Genomic DNA, 15,853 nt, shown 5'->3' with positions numbered 1-15,853 from the left:
GTGAGTGTGTGAGTGCAATGTGTCTGTGTGTCTGTCTGTATGTGTGTGTGTGTGTGTGTCTGTACGTGTGTGTCTGTACATGTGTGTCTGTGTGTGTGTGTGTGTGCATGTGTGTGTGTGTGTGCATGTGTGTGTGTGTGTGTGTGCATGTGTGTGTGTGTGTGTGTGTGTGTGTGTGTGTGTGCAATAATGTGCCAAAGTCTAAACAATAAAGATTTCTCTAATCTTATATAAAGTCTCATCAAATAAGACAACTCTCAAAAAAGAAAGGTTAAAGGTCGAAGTAAGTTGAGTGATACCATTTTTACATACAAAGAGGAGAGTCATGTGCACGAGCGTGCGCACACTTGTGTTTGTACATTTCATTGGAGGAGGGAGGGGTATATCCAAACCATCAAACCAGAGAGAAACGTCTATTATGCCCCTCGCATAATTTACCAAAATTTGATCATTTTTTGCATAATTTCTGATAATTTTCCTTTGTTATTCTTTGTTAAAATAACCAGAATTGCATCATTCCACATTTTTGGGCTCAGTTTGAATAATTTCAGAATTTCTCTTGCCTAAAACAACGCGGACAGAGAAACACTGGGTCCCTACCTGTCCATGCTTGACACACTCGAAGGTGTGGAACCGTTTGGCGTTCTCCTCCACAGCTTCCTGTAGGGCGGAGATCCAGTCCTCCTTCTCCTGGGACGTGCTGAGAGGAGATGAGACGATGATGATGATGGTGATGGTACTTTTTTTATTCCCTACTACCTACAATGATGATGGTGGTGGTGATGATTGAACGTTGAACTGTGTATAATATATTTTTTAGAAACACAACAACGTCTTAACTGTTTTAATTCCTTCTTCATACAACGATGGTGGTGATGATGATGATGATGAGAATTCTTTTAGATGATGAAGAGGGGAGATTAAATGATGATATGATGATGACGATGATGATAACAATGATGATGATGATGATGATGATGATGATGATGATGATGATGATGATTCTTCTAGATGATGACGATGATTGCTTTAAATACATTCAAAATGCCTGAAATATATTCAAGTCTTCATTACTTATTTTTCTACTGTACAACAACAACAACGATGATGATGATGATGATGCTGGTGATGATGACTGTAATGACTACAATGTTGATTATGATGTTTTAGATGATGATGATGATGATGATTATGACGATGTTTAAAATGATGATGATGATGATGAGTTTTTAAATGACGAGATGATGATGATGATGATGATGACGATGTTTAAAATGATGATGATGATGATGATGTTTTAAACAATGATGATGATGATGATTAAGAAATAAGTTCGTTCAGTACTCACCTGGCACACACAGTGAAGGATCGTTGGGTGCTCAGAATGTTAAACTCAAACTTGTAGTCCTCCAACTTGGGCCGAACAATCTACAGCAACAAAAATTCAACAACAAAATATTTTTAATATTCGAAGAACAATATTTGGTTGAAACGAGGTGAAAACTTATTTAGAACAAAGTAACTATGAGCTCAAGTCTGGCCCAACAAACACATGATCAAGAGAGAGCAACAACACAGAAAACTAGAGTACAGCACGGTTCCTGAAGTCTTGTTGTAGTAAGGTTTAGAGGTGTTACAAGAGAGTAACAAACATAAAAAAAGAAGGAGTAGAGATCAGGACGACAAATGTTTGATAGTAAAGAAGGAGCAAACCACACCAGAGCACTCGCCCACCACCCACCATGTCAAGTGTGAGATGTGAACAAAAATGCAAAAGTGGGGGAAAAAAAAGAACCCGACAAGTATAATTTTTCCAGCAGACAGATACGTACCTTCATGCCAGACAGCGGGAGCACGTTGTTGACCTTGTAGCCCCCGGTGGCCGGAGTAGTGTACAGGAGAACGTCGCTGAACTGAAAGCAGAGGAGGCGAAAATTCATGCCCGGTGCAAACAAAATAAGAAGACTGTTTTAGTTTTAGTAAGAGTTTTTTTTTGTTTTAGTTTTAGTAGAGGTTTTACAGCGCTCGCAACTGCATAAGGTCATATGAGCGCCAGAAGATTAGAGGCGTTACAAGTGAGTAACAAACATAAAAAAGAAAAAGGGGAGATGAGGACGATAGATGTTTGATAGGAAAGAAGAAGCAAACCACACCAGAGCACCCGCCAACCACCCACAGTAAGAGTTTTACGGCGCTCGCAACACAATAACGTCATATAAGTGCCAAAGATAAGAGGTGTTGCAAGAGGTTTTTTTAGTTTTAGTAAGTGTTTTACGACACTTGCAACACAATAAGGTCGTAAATGGTCATAGAGGAGTTACAAGAGTTGTTTTTTTTAGCTTTAGTAAGTGTTTTACGGCACTTGCAACACAATAAGGTCATATAAGTGTCGAAGATTAGAGGTGTTACAAGAGAGTAACCAACACAAAAAAGAAGAAGGGCTTCCTCATTTAGAACAAGAATTAGACTTTCAATCCATTCTTTAAAACTTAAAAAGCATATTGCCTACATCGCTTTTGCTCACACGGAACTCATGGCTGCACTACTCTACGTTAAGTTCACAAACTGTCACAACACAGTACCACAGTAGGCGGGCAGTATTGCATACAGACGTACATCATTTTTGGCGGCCTTTGAGATACGTCTGTACGCAATACTGCCCGCAAGTATCTTTCCAAGATGATGATGATGAGATTTTACAATTTCATTTACAACTTCTCATAAAGGCCAATGGCCTTCATAAAATCCAGAATTCTGTTGGGATTAACGACGGAAAACAGATCTTGCAATTTTTTGCATCTAAAATATTTCCTTCGGGTCTCTCTGAAGCCTAGACATGATGATTGTCCCAACACAGCACAACAGTATCTTACCAAGAAGAACATTCTGGGCTGCATCTCCTTCCTCGACAGTTTCTGCAGCTCTCCTTTCTTGATGAGCTCCTGGCAACGAGCAATCCAAATCATATTTTGTTACTTATGTTCACTTTGTAACACACAAAACACTTTCCGTCACTTTCACCAACTTTAACTCTTTAAACCCTGTTTTTTTTTCCATCATTTCCCGGAGTTTTTCTACAGTCACCTAAACCTGGTGAACTATGTCTCATTATAACCCCAAAAGCTTGCCTCCAACTTCTAGATGGCGGAAACAAACGCTTAGTCATTACTAAAAAAAACTTGGTTCGGGAATAATTCTGAAAAACAAACAAAAACTAGCAATAAATTTAACGAAACAGTTGTCACTAGTACTGGACACTCCCAGCGTCCAATGGGAACAGGGTTATTAAAGCAATCAAAATTTCTTCTGTTACTTAGGCTACTGCTCACCAAACAACAGGCACGGTAACAAAACCACAAAACATGAAAATTGAGGACACATTATAAGTTTTTTTTAGTTTTTAGTAAGAGTTCTACAGCACTTGCAACACAATAAGGTCATTATAAGTGCCGAAGATTAGAGGTGTTACAAGAGAGTAACGAACACAATAGATGTTTGATAGGAAAGAAGAAGCCAACCACACCACACATTAGGAGTAAAGTTTGCAGACTCATATAAGATCTTTTCCAAAATGTCAACAAAAGCGAGAAAGAAAAATGTGATTGTACATACCCTTCCCGGCTCTATGACTTCAAACTGCCCAATCAAAGATCTTTGGATTTCCAGCAACTTTTGCACATTGTCCTGAAACCAATAGATTAAAAAAATTGTAAGCAACAATCATTGACAAAATTCCAAAACAACTTTAAACACTCTCTTCTGGGTTAGTCTTCTGTCTCTTTCCACTTGACAAAACCATGCACTTGGCTACACAAGCCAGGCAAATAGTAAACATAAGTCTCAGAAAGTTTTTATCACGGTGCATTTTACATAGTACATAAAGTCTACATTCCCCGACCAACAGATCAGGACAATAGCTTTTCCATTTTGGTACGAGTTTTTTTAGTCTTAGTAAGTGTCTTACGGCACTTGCAACACAATAAGGTCATTTACTTGCCGAAGATTAGAGGTGTTACAAGAGAGTTACAAACACAAAAAACGAGGGGAGTTAAGGATGATAGGTGTTTGATAGGAAAGAAGGAGCAAACCACACCAGAGCACCCGCCAACCACCCACTGTAAGATTTTACAGCACTTGCAACACAAAGAGGTCATATAAGTGCCAAATATTTAACCGGTGTTACTAGAGAGTGACATACAAAGAAAAAGAAAATAGGAACAATAAAAAAAGATGCAGTATTTTCTGAATCAACAAAAAATAGTCTTCTACTACGACTTAACCCTATCCTAACGTCGTGTTTTACTATCGTATTCATATTATGTGGGGAACTCTGTGCCACCACTTAACCCTATCCATACGCTGTGTTTTACTATCGTATCCATACGATGTAGGGAACTCTGTGCCACCACTTAACCCTATCCGTACGTCGTGTTTTACTATCGTATCCATACGACGTGGGGAACTCTGTGCCACCACTAACCCTATCCTAACGTCGTGTTTTACTATCGTATCCATACGACATTGGGAACTCTGTGCCACCACTTAACCCTATCCGTACGTCGTGTATTACTATCGTATCCATTCGACGTGGGGAACTCTGTTCCGCCACTTAACCCTATCCGTACGTCATGTTTTACTATCGTATCCATACGACGTGGGGAACTCTGTGCCACTGAACCACTTTCCAAAGAGGAAATTTGAGAAATACTGAAATTTTCAAAGAGATATTCCAACTACAAGTATTCTAAAATGTGAAGAATACAACCCTGGGGGTACAAAATGACCCCACGGCATACGGAGAGGGTTAAGAAATTAAAGAAAAACAGTAGAGTACATGGAAGCTCCTCAACATGATAATGATAGTTTTGTGGAGGGGTTAAAACAATAATAATAATAATAATAATAGATAGCATTTGTATAGCGCATATCCCCGCTCAACAGCAGGCTCTATGCGCTTTACACTATATTATTACCCCAGCAGACCTTAGAACACTCCGAAACATTCTCAGCTTCCCGGGAAGCATACAGTGCGAGCAGCTGATTAAGCGCTCAAACACTAACAAACTGACAAGATCTTTCGCTGTCTATAGCCGGGTACCCATTCCCACCTGGGTGAAGTGAGGAAAATTTGTGTAAAGTGCCTTTCCCAAGGACACAACGTCGGGCCCTTGACGGGATTCGAACCCACGACCTTACGGTAGCGAGTCCGAGAGCCTAACCACTAGGCCACCGACAAACAGAGGGGAAGAAAAGAAGTAGAACAAACCAGTGAGGCTCTCAAGCCACCCACAACATATTCCTCAAAAACTAAGCTTTCAACTCCTTAAAGGAAAACTTTGTCAATGTAATCGTTATAGGAAAGCACAATTTGGTCGCTTTTAAGCACAAGGGGGCTATCCCGAAAAATGCTGTTTTGAGAAAATCGAAGGTAAAGTTTTTGCTCCTTGCTCAGTTTCATTACTAAAAACAAGGAGAATTTTCTCTCTAGCTAAAAAAAACAAATACACACACCAATGAAACCAAACTTCTCCTATAGCTATAGGGCAGGCAATGCCCACTTTTGGTGTCGGTCAACATTTCTAGAAACCCCCGAAATCTGGGTTAGCCCTCTTGTCCTTAAAAGCGACCAATTATCATAATTATGTACTACATAACCTAAGTGTTCCATCACTTACCCCGTGCCGCATGCTCTCGTTGGCGTGATCGGCCACCTCACTCACAATGTTCAAGGCCGCTGCAGAACAAAGTCACGACAAAAAGACGAGTAAGTTTGAGAAAAAACTAACAAAACAAAAAATTAAATCATTACGACTTATTTTTTAATTTTACGTGCATTGTCATGAATACGCTAAATACACAAGAGGTATTTTTGTTATAGTAGAGGTTTTTCGGCGCTAGCAACTGCATAAGGCTATATGAGCGCCAGAAGATAAGAGGTGTTACAAGAGAGTAACAAACATAAAAAAGAAGAAGGGGAGATAAGGACGATAGATGTTTGATAGGAAAGAAGAAGCAAACCACACCAGAGCCCCCACCAACCACCCACTCCACTGTCTTCTTAGCCCCTTGTGGTTTTTTTCTTCTGTATAATAACAACGTCCAAGAGAACCATCTGTCTAAGATGACCACTTAACTCTTCAAGAACAGATGATCACCTTAGACAGGTTCGGCTCAGCCTTCTTTGGAGATGGACATTAAATCTAAAGGTCAAGCCTCCTATATATAACCTCACAGCGTGAACAAGAGGTGTGGAACCCATATCATATGTGAGGCAGCGTGGTGGAGTCAGGCTCTTGTCAATTTTTGGGCATGTGTAGTCTTAAAGCTTGTTCATTTGTGTTGCTGTCAGTAAAAAAATTAACCATCTACTTTAATGGTAGTCAAGATATTTGCGATTGAAGGAGGTGGGCTTCGCCTGGTTTCAGAGGTAAAAGTAGTGAAAACATGGCCGCCAAAGTTTTATAAAGTCTGTAGCTGGAGAGCCCTGGGAAACTGAAAATTTACATTTTTTGCATCTGTAATCAACGTTTTTCAGTCAAATTGACACAGAAATGAGTTTTAAATGGAGACAAAAAAGACGTTTAGCACAAAAACAAAAATTGTATAAAAATTGCCACACCGATGGAAAATCGCCTGTTCCTTCAATTTCATTATTTTGACGAGCGCCTGATTTCACCACACTGCCCCACATACATGTTACGACGCGGTTGAATCTGGCCCTCGTCAATTTTTGGGTATGTGGAGTTATAGGTATCATGTGAAGGTTGATTTATTTGCCTCCCTTCCAATGAAATAAATATCCATTTATCTTGAATAGAACTCAAGATGTTTGCGATTGAAGGAAGTGAGGTCGCCTGGTATCAGGGGTGAAAAAGTTTGGCAACTCCAATAGCTAAAGATGCTTAAAAAACGAAAAATGACATATTTTGTGCCTTTAATCAATGTTTTTCAGTAAATTTCACATGGAAATGTGATTTCATATCGGCATAAAAGAGGTTAAGCCCAAAAAAAAATTTGATAAAAATGTCCAAACAGGCGGAAAAATGACTGTTTCTCCGATTTAATCAATTTGCCGAGCACCTGATTTCAGCACGCTGCCTGACATGACACACGGTGACACATGACTTACTGGTGGTGTCCTTGTAGTCGGGGGAGTCTGTGTACAGCTGCTTCATGTAGTCTGAGGAAGGGACACAGAGGGGGTCACTCTCTGAGCATGACATTTTTACATTTTCTGAAAACTTTTTTTTGGGGGGGGGGGGTGGTGAAATTTTTACTAGTCATTAATAATAATAATAATAATAAATTATATTTATATAGCGCTCAACCCAGATTAAAGTACACAGGCTCTGAGCGCTTTACAATACAGTACAACGTACAACAGTAACATAAAACGTGTTCTGACTAAAAGAAAACTACTCCAAATATTCATCTTATTAATTTAAAAACAAGAAACGAATTCAGCTGACATTTGAATGAATCGAATGAATCGAATGAATCGAATGAACCGAATGAATCGAATGAACCGAATGAACCGAATGAATCCAATGAACCGAATTAACCGAATGAATCCAATGAATCGAATGAATCGAATGAATCGAATGAATCGAATGAATCGAATGAACCGAATGAATCCAATGAACCGAATGAACCGAATGAATCCAATGAATCGAATGAATCGAATGAATCGAATGAATCGAATGAATCGAATGAACCAATCATTACAACCTATGCAAACATCAAGTCAAAGTTAATTGTATGCAGAAGCTGAAAATATAAGAATCATGAACGTATAATTTTTCTTCGTTGAGTAAGAGGTTCAGAAGAAATAATGGAAGAGATAATGAGAAATACTGACGAACATATACAGTGTTCACCCATGGTTGCGGGATTTCCTACCTACCCTGAAGCAAAAGCTTGTACTGTGGAATTCTCTGAATGGGCTTCAGCATGTAGTGCTTCAACGCCAGGCTCGCACAGCGAGGACTCATCTGAAATTAAAATTGCAGAATGGAAAGTAACATCATCATTATCATCATCAACCATTATCATCATCAATAATCATCATCATCATCAATGTATACAGAATATAGTAAAACGGTTAACACCTGGTAGTATTTCCAAAATATTTAATGACAAGTTCAACGTTTCGCACTCAACGGGCTTCATCAGGAACATTCACAATATAAAGGACTAGATCTACACTAGCTGTAAAAACCAAAGAGCGTATATTCATGTCTTCAACATCATCATAATCATCATCGTCAACATCATCATCATCGAACATCATCATCATAAAGTGCCAGATCAGAAATTTACATTGGCAATCATGGTTCTCCATTCATTTCGCCTTCCAGTTTTAGTTTTAGTAGAGGTTTTACAGCACTCGCAACTGCATAAGGACATATGAGCCCCAAGGGGTGGATCAAACAGAAAAGTCCTTACAGGGAATCAGACTTACTCTGCTCAGCTCTCTAGCTTCAACAGCACAAAGTCTGCTTCGACTATCAAGGCACCCCGGAAATAGTGGGTCACAAGAGTGTGACAAACATACAAAAGAAGTAGAGGAAAAATGACGATAGTAAGGATTTGGAAAGAAAAAGCAGCAGTTCCCTGTTGTAATTCAGGCACAGTTATGCGCGTGACATGATAAATCAGCCCATTTACAATTCTACTGAGCATGAATGAGAATGTCCCCTCTTTGGTAATGGCCTAAAGACACTGGTACTGCCCCAGGGGGGTTTTCTCCTTCCAGAGGCACTAAAAAAAACATATTATCCCGGTGTTTCCCTGTCACCCACCTGTTCAGGTTTTCCAAATAAGTTTCTCTTGGTCTACCCTTGCCTTGTTTGCCTTCTATTTTTCAGGTGAGAACACGATACATGACATACACACGTGTACATTTCAATCGACCATGACCAACTCTAAAAAAGTATCCACCAAATTAGGCCATACACTTGTTTTTGTCTCAAATTACGTTATTCCCAACCTTAATTACAATTAGTGATATCTTAATACGTATTAAAAAAAACCCACACTACTTGGAATTTTGTGCAATTCTGGTACATAACAAGCAAGAAAATACTTTTTTTTTTCTCAATTTTCTCAAAATCAATGGGCCCGTACATTCACAGTTAGAGTCAAAATTAGACGATACATAGATCTAGTAATAGCATGAGTTTTACACTCCTTTGGACACTATAAAGTTATTCAAATTAGTTTTATTTGAGGATTTACAGTGCTCGCAACTGCATAAGGTCATATGAGCGCCAGAAGATCAGAGGTGTTACAAGAGAGTAACAAACATAAAAAAGAAGAAGGGGAGGAAATGACGATAGATGTTTGATAGGAAAGAAGAAGCAAACCACAACAGAGCACCCGCCAACCACCCACTAAGCGATTAAAACAGGGCCATCAACACAATGACCCAACATGGTACCAGCTGAGCCTTTTTTACACTTTCGTTACAGAATCATCAAAAATTTTAATACATGAGTATTCCGAGAGCAAGCAATTCGTGGGTAAACTTTGAAGCAGAAAAGAATTCTCACTAATAAATTGGCACTGAATTTGAAATAGAAACATCCCCAAACGACTCACCTCAAACTCCTTCAAGGCTGCCGCAAAAGCAGGATTCTTCTTACAAGAGTCGTCGAGGATTGCCGTAGCGTTCTCAAAATTGCGAATGTAGGAGGAATAAAGCTTGAGAAAAGGTCCCTTCTTGACGAAAATGTCGGACAGACGTTTGTTGTTCTCCCTGTGGAGGATGGGAACATTGAACCAGCAGCTCAATACTTTCTTTAGGCTTTTTTAAAGTTGTAGTAAGAGTTTTACACCCCCTACAACACAATTAGAGGTGTTACCAGAGAGTTTTTTTTTAGTTTTAGTAGAGGTTTTACGGCGCTCGCAACTGCATAAGGTCATATGAGCGCCAGAAGATTAGAGGTGTGACAAGAGAGTAACAAACATAAAAAAAGAAGATAAGGACGACAGATGTTTCATAGGAAAGAAGGAGCAAACCACACTAGAGCATCCGCCAACCACCCACGTTTACCAGAGAGTAATATACAAGGGAAAGAAAGAAGAGGTATAAGGACAACAGATGTTTGATAAGAAAAAAGGAGAAAACCCAACAAGAACATCCGCCAACCACCCATAATACTAGTGCATACTTCATCAGCTCCACTGAAATTACACGACAAGCCATTTCTGTGGAAAGAAGAGGCAGAGGAAAAGGAGAGGAAGAAAAAAATAAAAGGAGCAAAAGATCAAAGACACTTTATGTTTTTAAAAAATGACCAGACAGTCATTTATTATTAAGCCTTTCTTGAAATTTGGCCAGTAAAATTGTATAAAATTTGTCTCACTCATCACACTAATTCGAAAAAAAAAATTTTATTAGAAAAAAATCAGGCGACCGTGCTTCTCTTACATACAACAATTTTAAAATAATTCTCACCAATTATTGATGCGTTCTGTTAGATCTTTCAGCAGTTCTTCGTTGAAATTTTGTAGCTGCGGCAGATAGTCCAAAATTTTATTCAGAGTTTCTGTGGGAATCACCGGCTGACCCTGCTTTTCAGTAGCGGTGGAGATGTGTTTCCGGAAATCCTGAAAAAGAAAAGAAAAAGAACATAGTCTGAGGGAACAGAAATTGGAACAAATTGAAAAAAAATTTGGGGGGGGGGGGGTGAGAAAAACACATCAAAGTGAGATGACAAAGTCATCACTATCCTCAATTGTAAAACTCTCACTCGGAAAATGAATTTCCTGACACAAAGAATTTCAAAATATCAAATCATTTGTATGAAGAAAAACAACAAGAGCAAGAAACAGAACAAGAAAAACAAGAAGAACAAGAACAAAAAAAATAGCAAGAACACGAAGAAGAACAAGAACAAGAACAAGAACAAGAACAAGAAGAACAACAAGAAAAACAAGAAGAACAAGAACAAAAAAAATAGCAAGAACACGAAGAAGAACAAGAACAAGAACAAGAACAAGAACAAGAAGAACAACAAGGAAAACAAGAAGAACAAAAATAGTTTTTCAGTCAATGTCTCATAATCACCACAGCATCTGCACAGGAGAATATCAGTTGTTGAGAAATAGAAGAAAGAAGGATTTCCATGACTTGTGGCTTCTGCTATAGCCAATAAGAACAATTTGGGCAGAAGAGAGTTTGCAACATTTTGAACATTTAAAAGCTTCACTTCCACATGTAGATATCCGCAGCTTGCAGACTTTTCTATTGGCTTCAGAATTACGAGACAGATGATGCAAAATGCTTCACTTCACATGCATGTCAAGAGCTTCTATAGAACTTGCACACACAGCAATCATACAGAGTACAGAATCAGGAACCACTTTGTGAGTGGTTGGCAGGTGCTCTGGTGTAGTTTGCTTCTTCTTTCCTATGAAACATCTATCATCCTTATCTATCTTCCTTCTTTTTTAAGTTTTATACTCTCTTGTAACACCTCTAATCTTCTGGCGCTCATTTGACTTTATGCAGTTGCGAGCGCCGTAAAACCTCTACTAAAACTAAAACTAAAGAACTACGTTATACTTACAATATTGAGGAGTTTAAGAACATCCACAAAAGACTTCTCAGACGTCATGATTTCTTCAGCAATGTAGAAAACCTTCAACGCTTTCCTCTGAGCCTGATCAAGAGCAAAAACAAAACAATCAACGTTGAAGACAACAACAAAAAATACAAGTCCACAAACTATTCCACTTCTACCTTGTCAGTATGTTAGTGTTTTAGCACCTATAAATGGCTGCTTGCACTGTATGCTTCCCAGGAAGTTGGGGTTGTTTTAAAATGCTCTCAGGTAATGCTGGGGTAATGAATAGTATAGATTGTGAAGCGCATAGAGCTTGCTGTTGAGCGGGGATTAGCGCTATACAAATGCTATCTATTATTACCTCAAACGTACTACTATCAGGCACTGTATACAGAAATATGAGCCATTCTCAAAAGATTAGCATAAAAACTTTGCAAAAACCTAAATTTTCAAACTGCCAATTATGAAGTTTTGTCGAGTTTAACACAATTTATAGAGGGGGATTTTCTACCAAATTGAGAAGATCATCTGATAATTTCACAAAAAACTGATCAATTTCAAAACTCCTGTCTATCAAACTCGTACACTGGCAGTGCAACACACATAAAAGATAACGTATATGTGAGGCAGCATGGTGAAATCAGGCGCTCGTCAAAACACAGAAATCGGAGAAACAGGCATTTTTCCGAAAGTTTGGAAACTTTTATTGAATTTTTATTTTTAGGCTCTACCTCTTTTATTTCATGACAATATAAAAACACATTTCTACATGAATTTTATGGAAAAACATTGATGAAAGGGCACAAAATATTTCACTTTTTAATTTTCAAGGACTCTAGCTATTGGAGTCACCAAACTTTTTCTCATTTTTTATTTCGCCAATGAAACAGGGTGACCTCACTTCCTTCAATAAAATATATTGCATTTTGTTCAAGATAAATGGATATTTATTTCATTGAAAGCAAGGCAAATAGATGAGCTTTTACATGATATCAATTACTCCACATGCACAAAAATTGACGAGTGCCTGATTCCACCGCTTTGAGACACATATTATGTATGATGGATGAACTCCAAAATGAAAAAATGTTCATTTTCTTCCCTTTTATCTTCTCTGCCCAAGACATCCACCTGTCTAAGACAATCCCTGTCTCCTCCACATTGGGTGGCCATTTTGTACAATTGGTCGCTTTTAAGGACAAGCGGGCTAACCCAGATTTTGGGAGTTTCCAGAAATCTTGACCCACACCAAAAGTGGGCATTGCCCTACCTAAAGGGGAAGTTCGGTTTCATTGGTGTGTATATTTGTTTGGTTATAGAGAAAACTTTCCTTGTCTTTTAAAGAAACTGAACTTGGGGTAAAAACTTTACCTTTGATTTTCTCAAAATAGCATTTTTCGGGATAGCCCCCTTGTGCTTGAAAGCAACCAATTCTAACTGTATATATCATTTATACAGCCCTCAAAAGCGCAAGCTCCAAGTGCTTCCCTTTAAACACTTCTAACATAACAATATATACGAATATCCTGAACGTACGCTCTAGGGTCATTTTGTACCCTCAGGTTTGTATTCTTCACATTCAACAATACTTCTCATACGAAGATCTCTTTGAAACTTTCAGCATTTCTCAAAAAATCATTTTGACAGACTGCTATGCAAAGTGTACGGATCGGATTAACGAGTAAATTTCCTCTTTGGAAAGTGGGGGCACAGAGTTCCCCACGTCGTATGGATACCATAGTAAAACATGACGTACGGATAGGGTAAAGTGGTTGCACAGAGTTCCCCACGTTGTACGGATACGATAGTAAAACACGATGTATACGGATAGGTTTAAGGTACTACTCACGTAAATCTCTTCACTTCCATCTTCATCGGACTCGCTCTCCGAACTGGCGATATCTTCCAGGTGACCTTCACCCTCCTGCTCGCTCCCGGTGCTCTGGTGGCTGGCCATCGACTCCGGCCGGTCTCTCTTGGGGGAAGAAGGTGAAGACGACGCGTCAGACACCGATTTATGCCGCACTTCTTTCGCCTGCTCTCCATCAGCGGTCGTCTCACTGTCCTCCTCAGCTGCAGTATTCTGATCCTCGTCGGCCGCCGTCTTTCTGCCCTCCTCAGCATTCTTACCGCCCTCCTCAGCATTCGTACTGTCCTCCTCTCCCGTCTTACTGCCCCCATCAGCAGCGCTATCATCCTCCTCATCCCCTGCAACACCTCCGGCGACCTGACCCTCAAGTTCAAAGCTCGGGTTCTCGAAGCGCAGAGCTCCCGCATCTCCGTCGGCGGGCGGCGCGGGACTCCTTGGAAGCCCCAGGTCCTGGGATACCTTCTGTATGAGCGCCGCCTTTGCTCTCTTCGCCTTCCGCTTCTGATCCTCCGGGCTGTTCCCGCTTTTCCCGTCGTCCTCTTGCTTCGCTTCCTCCTCCGCCATTCCGCCCACACCACCGCGAGTGGGTTGCTCCGAGGCACTCTGGGATTCCTGAGTTTCTTTCTTATCGTCAGAGGTCAAGGACACATCGGCACTGACCCTGGAGCTGGCTCTGTGCGAGCGAGGGGGAAGCTGGGGAGGGGGAGGTGTCGTCTCTCTTTCCTTCGACTGGTCTTCTGGGGATTAATAAAAATGATAAGTATATCATTCAGTGTTTAAGGCTAACAGCGCACATCACATAATGCACACACAGTTTACAGAAGACACTTGCGCAACACAGCATAAATTATTAATGACACACATATCAGTTACATATTAAAAATGTTTTGTGTTGTTTAAGTTTCCCTAATAAAATAGGATAATCAATATACCTTTTTTCGTGGGTTAAACATTTATAGATTTTTATAACAGGGTTGAGCTATGAGTGTGTGTGTGTGTGGGGGGGGGGGGGGGGGTAATATCCTTAAGCTTTAGTAAGAGTTTTATGGCACTGCAAAAAAACACAATAAGGTCATATAAGTGCCAAAGATTAGAGGTGTTACAAGAGAGTAACAAACACAAAAAAAGGAGGAGAGATCAGGAAGACAAATGTTTGATAGGAAAGAAGGAGCAAACCACACCAGAGCACCCGCCAACCACCCACGAATAATATCCTTGACATGCAAAGCTTGAGCAATAAAAAATAACAAATTCATTTTTATTTCCACGAGAATTGCACCTCTCACATCTGGAGACAAGAGAGACACTCTCAAAATAAAACTCCGGAAATAAATGCCGTCAAAATTGTCCAAAGATGGCCACCCATCAGCGAGGAGAAAAGTGGTTGTCTTAGACAGACAGGTACACGGCTTGGACAGGGGCATCTATATCTCTATATATCATTGCGTACATGTGGATGGTTGTTTTCTACAGCTGAAAAAACTACGGAACGTGGAACCATGAAAAAATTACTGAAGGTAGTTCAAAGACCAAGCTAAGTTTCTATCAATTTAGTAAGTGTTTGCATTCGCTTTTAAAAATTTGAAAAATAAAAAACACTATCGGGCGTTTACAATTTTCCCGTTCGTCATTTCAATGCAGTGTTCAAGATATATTTCATTGTCCATGATATAAAAATTGCTCTTCCGTCGGAAAAAAACAAATCTGTTGTATTTGTGAACGTTCGTCACTTTGGTTGCCTAAAACTTCTGGACCGCTTAACTTTCTAATTTGAAAAAAATTAACAGTGGTTCAGAATTATTTAAAGGGTGCACAGTTATATTAATGAGTCTGAAGTCACTGTAGTGTAATTTTCAGTTTTTCATTCGTTTCGTTTAGATCTAATCTTGAGAAAAATCCTTCTTCTAAGACGCCATTGTCTGGATCGATAACAACAACTAAGACGCCATGATAAACAAGAGAGGCTTCCATTCACAAGCAGCGCACACTGATCCCACAATGACTTGACGATCGATTCTTTTGAGTCCATTCATCAAACGGGGTACCCAGCTTGTCATAATATATTATGTTTGTTTTAGTAGAGGTTTTACGGCACTCGCAACTGCATAAGGTCATATGAGCGCCAGAAGATTAGAGGTGTTACAAGAGAGTAAAAAACATAAAAAAGACAAAGGGGAGATAAGGACGATAGATGTTTGATAGGAAAGAAGAAGCAAACCACACCAGAGCATCCACCAACCACCCACAATAATATATTATAAAACACAAGAGGGAGAAGGGGGTGGGGGTGGGAAGTGGTTGTTTGAACAGGTGATTGTCTAGGACAGGTGGCCATAAGAGCAGGTTCCACTTCAGTTCTTATTCCTCTATGAAATCTCCCCCCTCCCCCTTCCCCCCAGGGAACTCCCTTCCC

General features: G+C 39.7%; 1 protein-coding gene across 1 annotated transcript in view; it reads right to left on the bottom strand.

The window, feature by feature from the left end:
• Positions 1-600: 600 nt before the first annotated feature.
• LOC101850160 (FYVE, RhoGEF and PH domain-containing protein 6) overlaps positions 601-15,853 on the bottom strand; it is a gene marked incomplete at its 3' end in the record, with an annotated part of 31,273 nt that continues 16,020 nt past the window's right edge. The window contains 12 exon segments of the mRNA XM_013081108.2: positions 601-700; positions 1,349-1,428; positions 1,833-1,913; positions 2,874-2,942; positions 3,613-3,684; positions 5,676-5,734; positions 7,130-7,180; positions 7,904-7,991; positions 9,601-9,757; positions 10,460-10,611; positions 11,574-11,666; positions 13,420-14,177. Of these exon segments, the coding sequence (XP_012936562.2) occupies positions 601-700; positions 1,349-1,428; positions 1,833-1,913; positions 2,874-2,942; positions 3,613-3,684; positions 5,676-5,734; positions 7,130-7,180; positions 7,904-7,991; positions 9,601-9,757; positions 10,460-10,611; positions 11,574-11,666; positions 13,420-14,177 (1,760 nt within the window).

This window comes from Aplysia californica, unplaced genomic scaffold (genome assembly GCF_000002075.1).
Source record: "Aplysia californica isolate F4 #8 unplaced genomic scaffold, AplCal3.0 scaffold00116, whole genome shotgun sequence".
Taxonomy (NCBI): Eukaryota; Metazoa; Mollusca; class Gastropoda; order Aplysiida; family Aplysiidae; genus Aplysia; species Aplysia californica.
The sequence above is the reverse complement of the archived record's forward strand: the minus strand, read 5'-3'. Positions and strand labels throughout refer to the sequence as shown.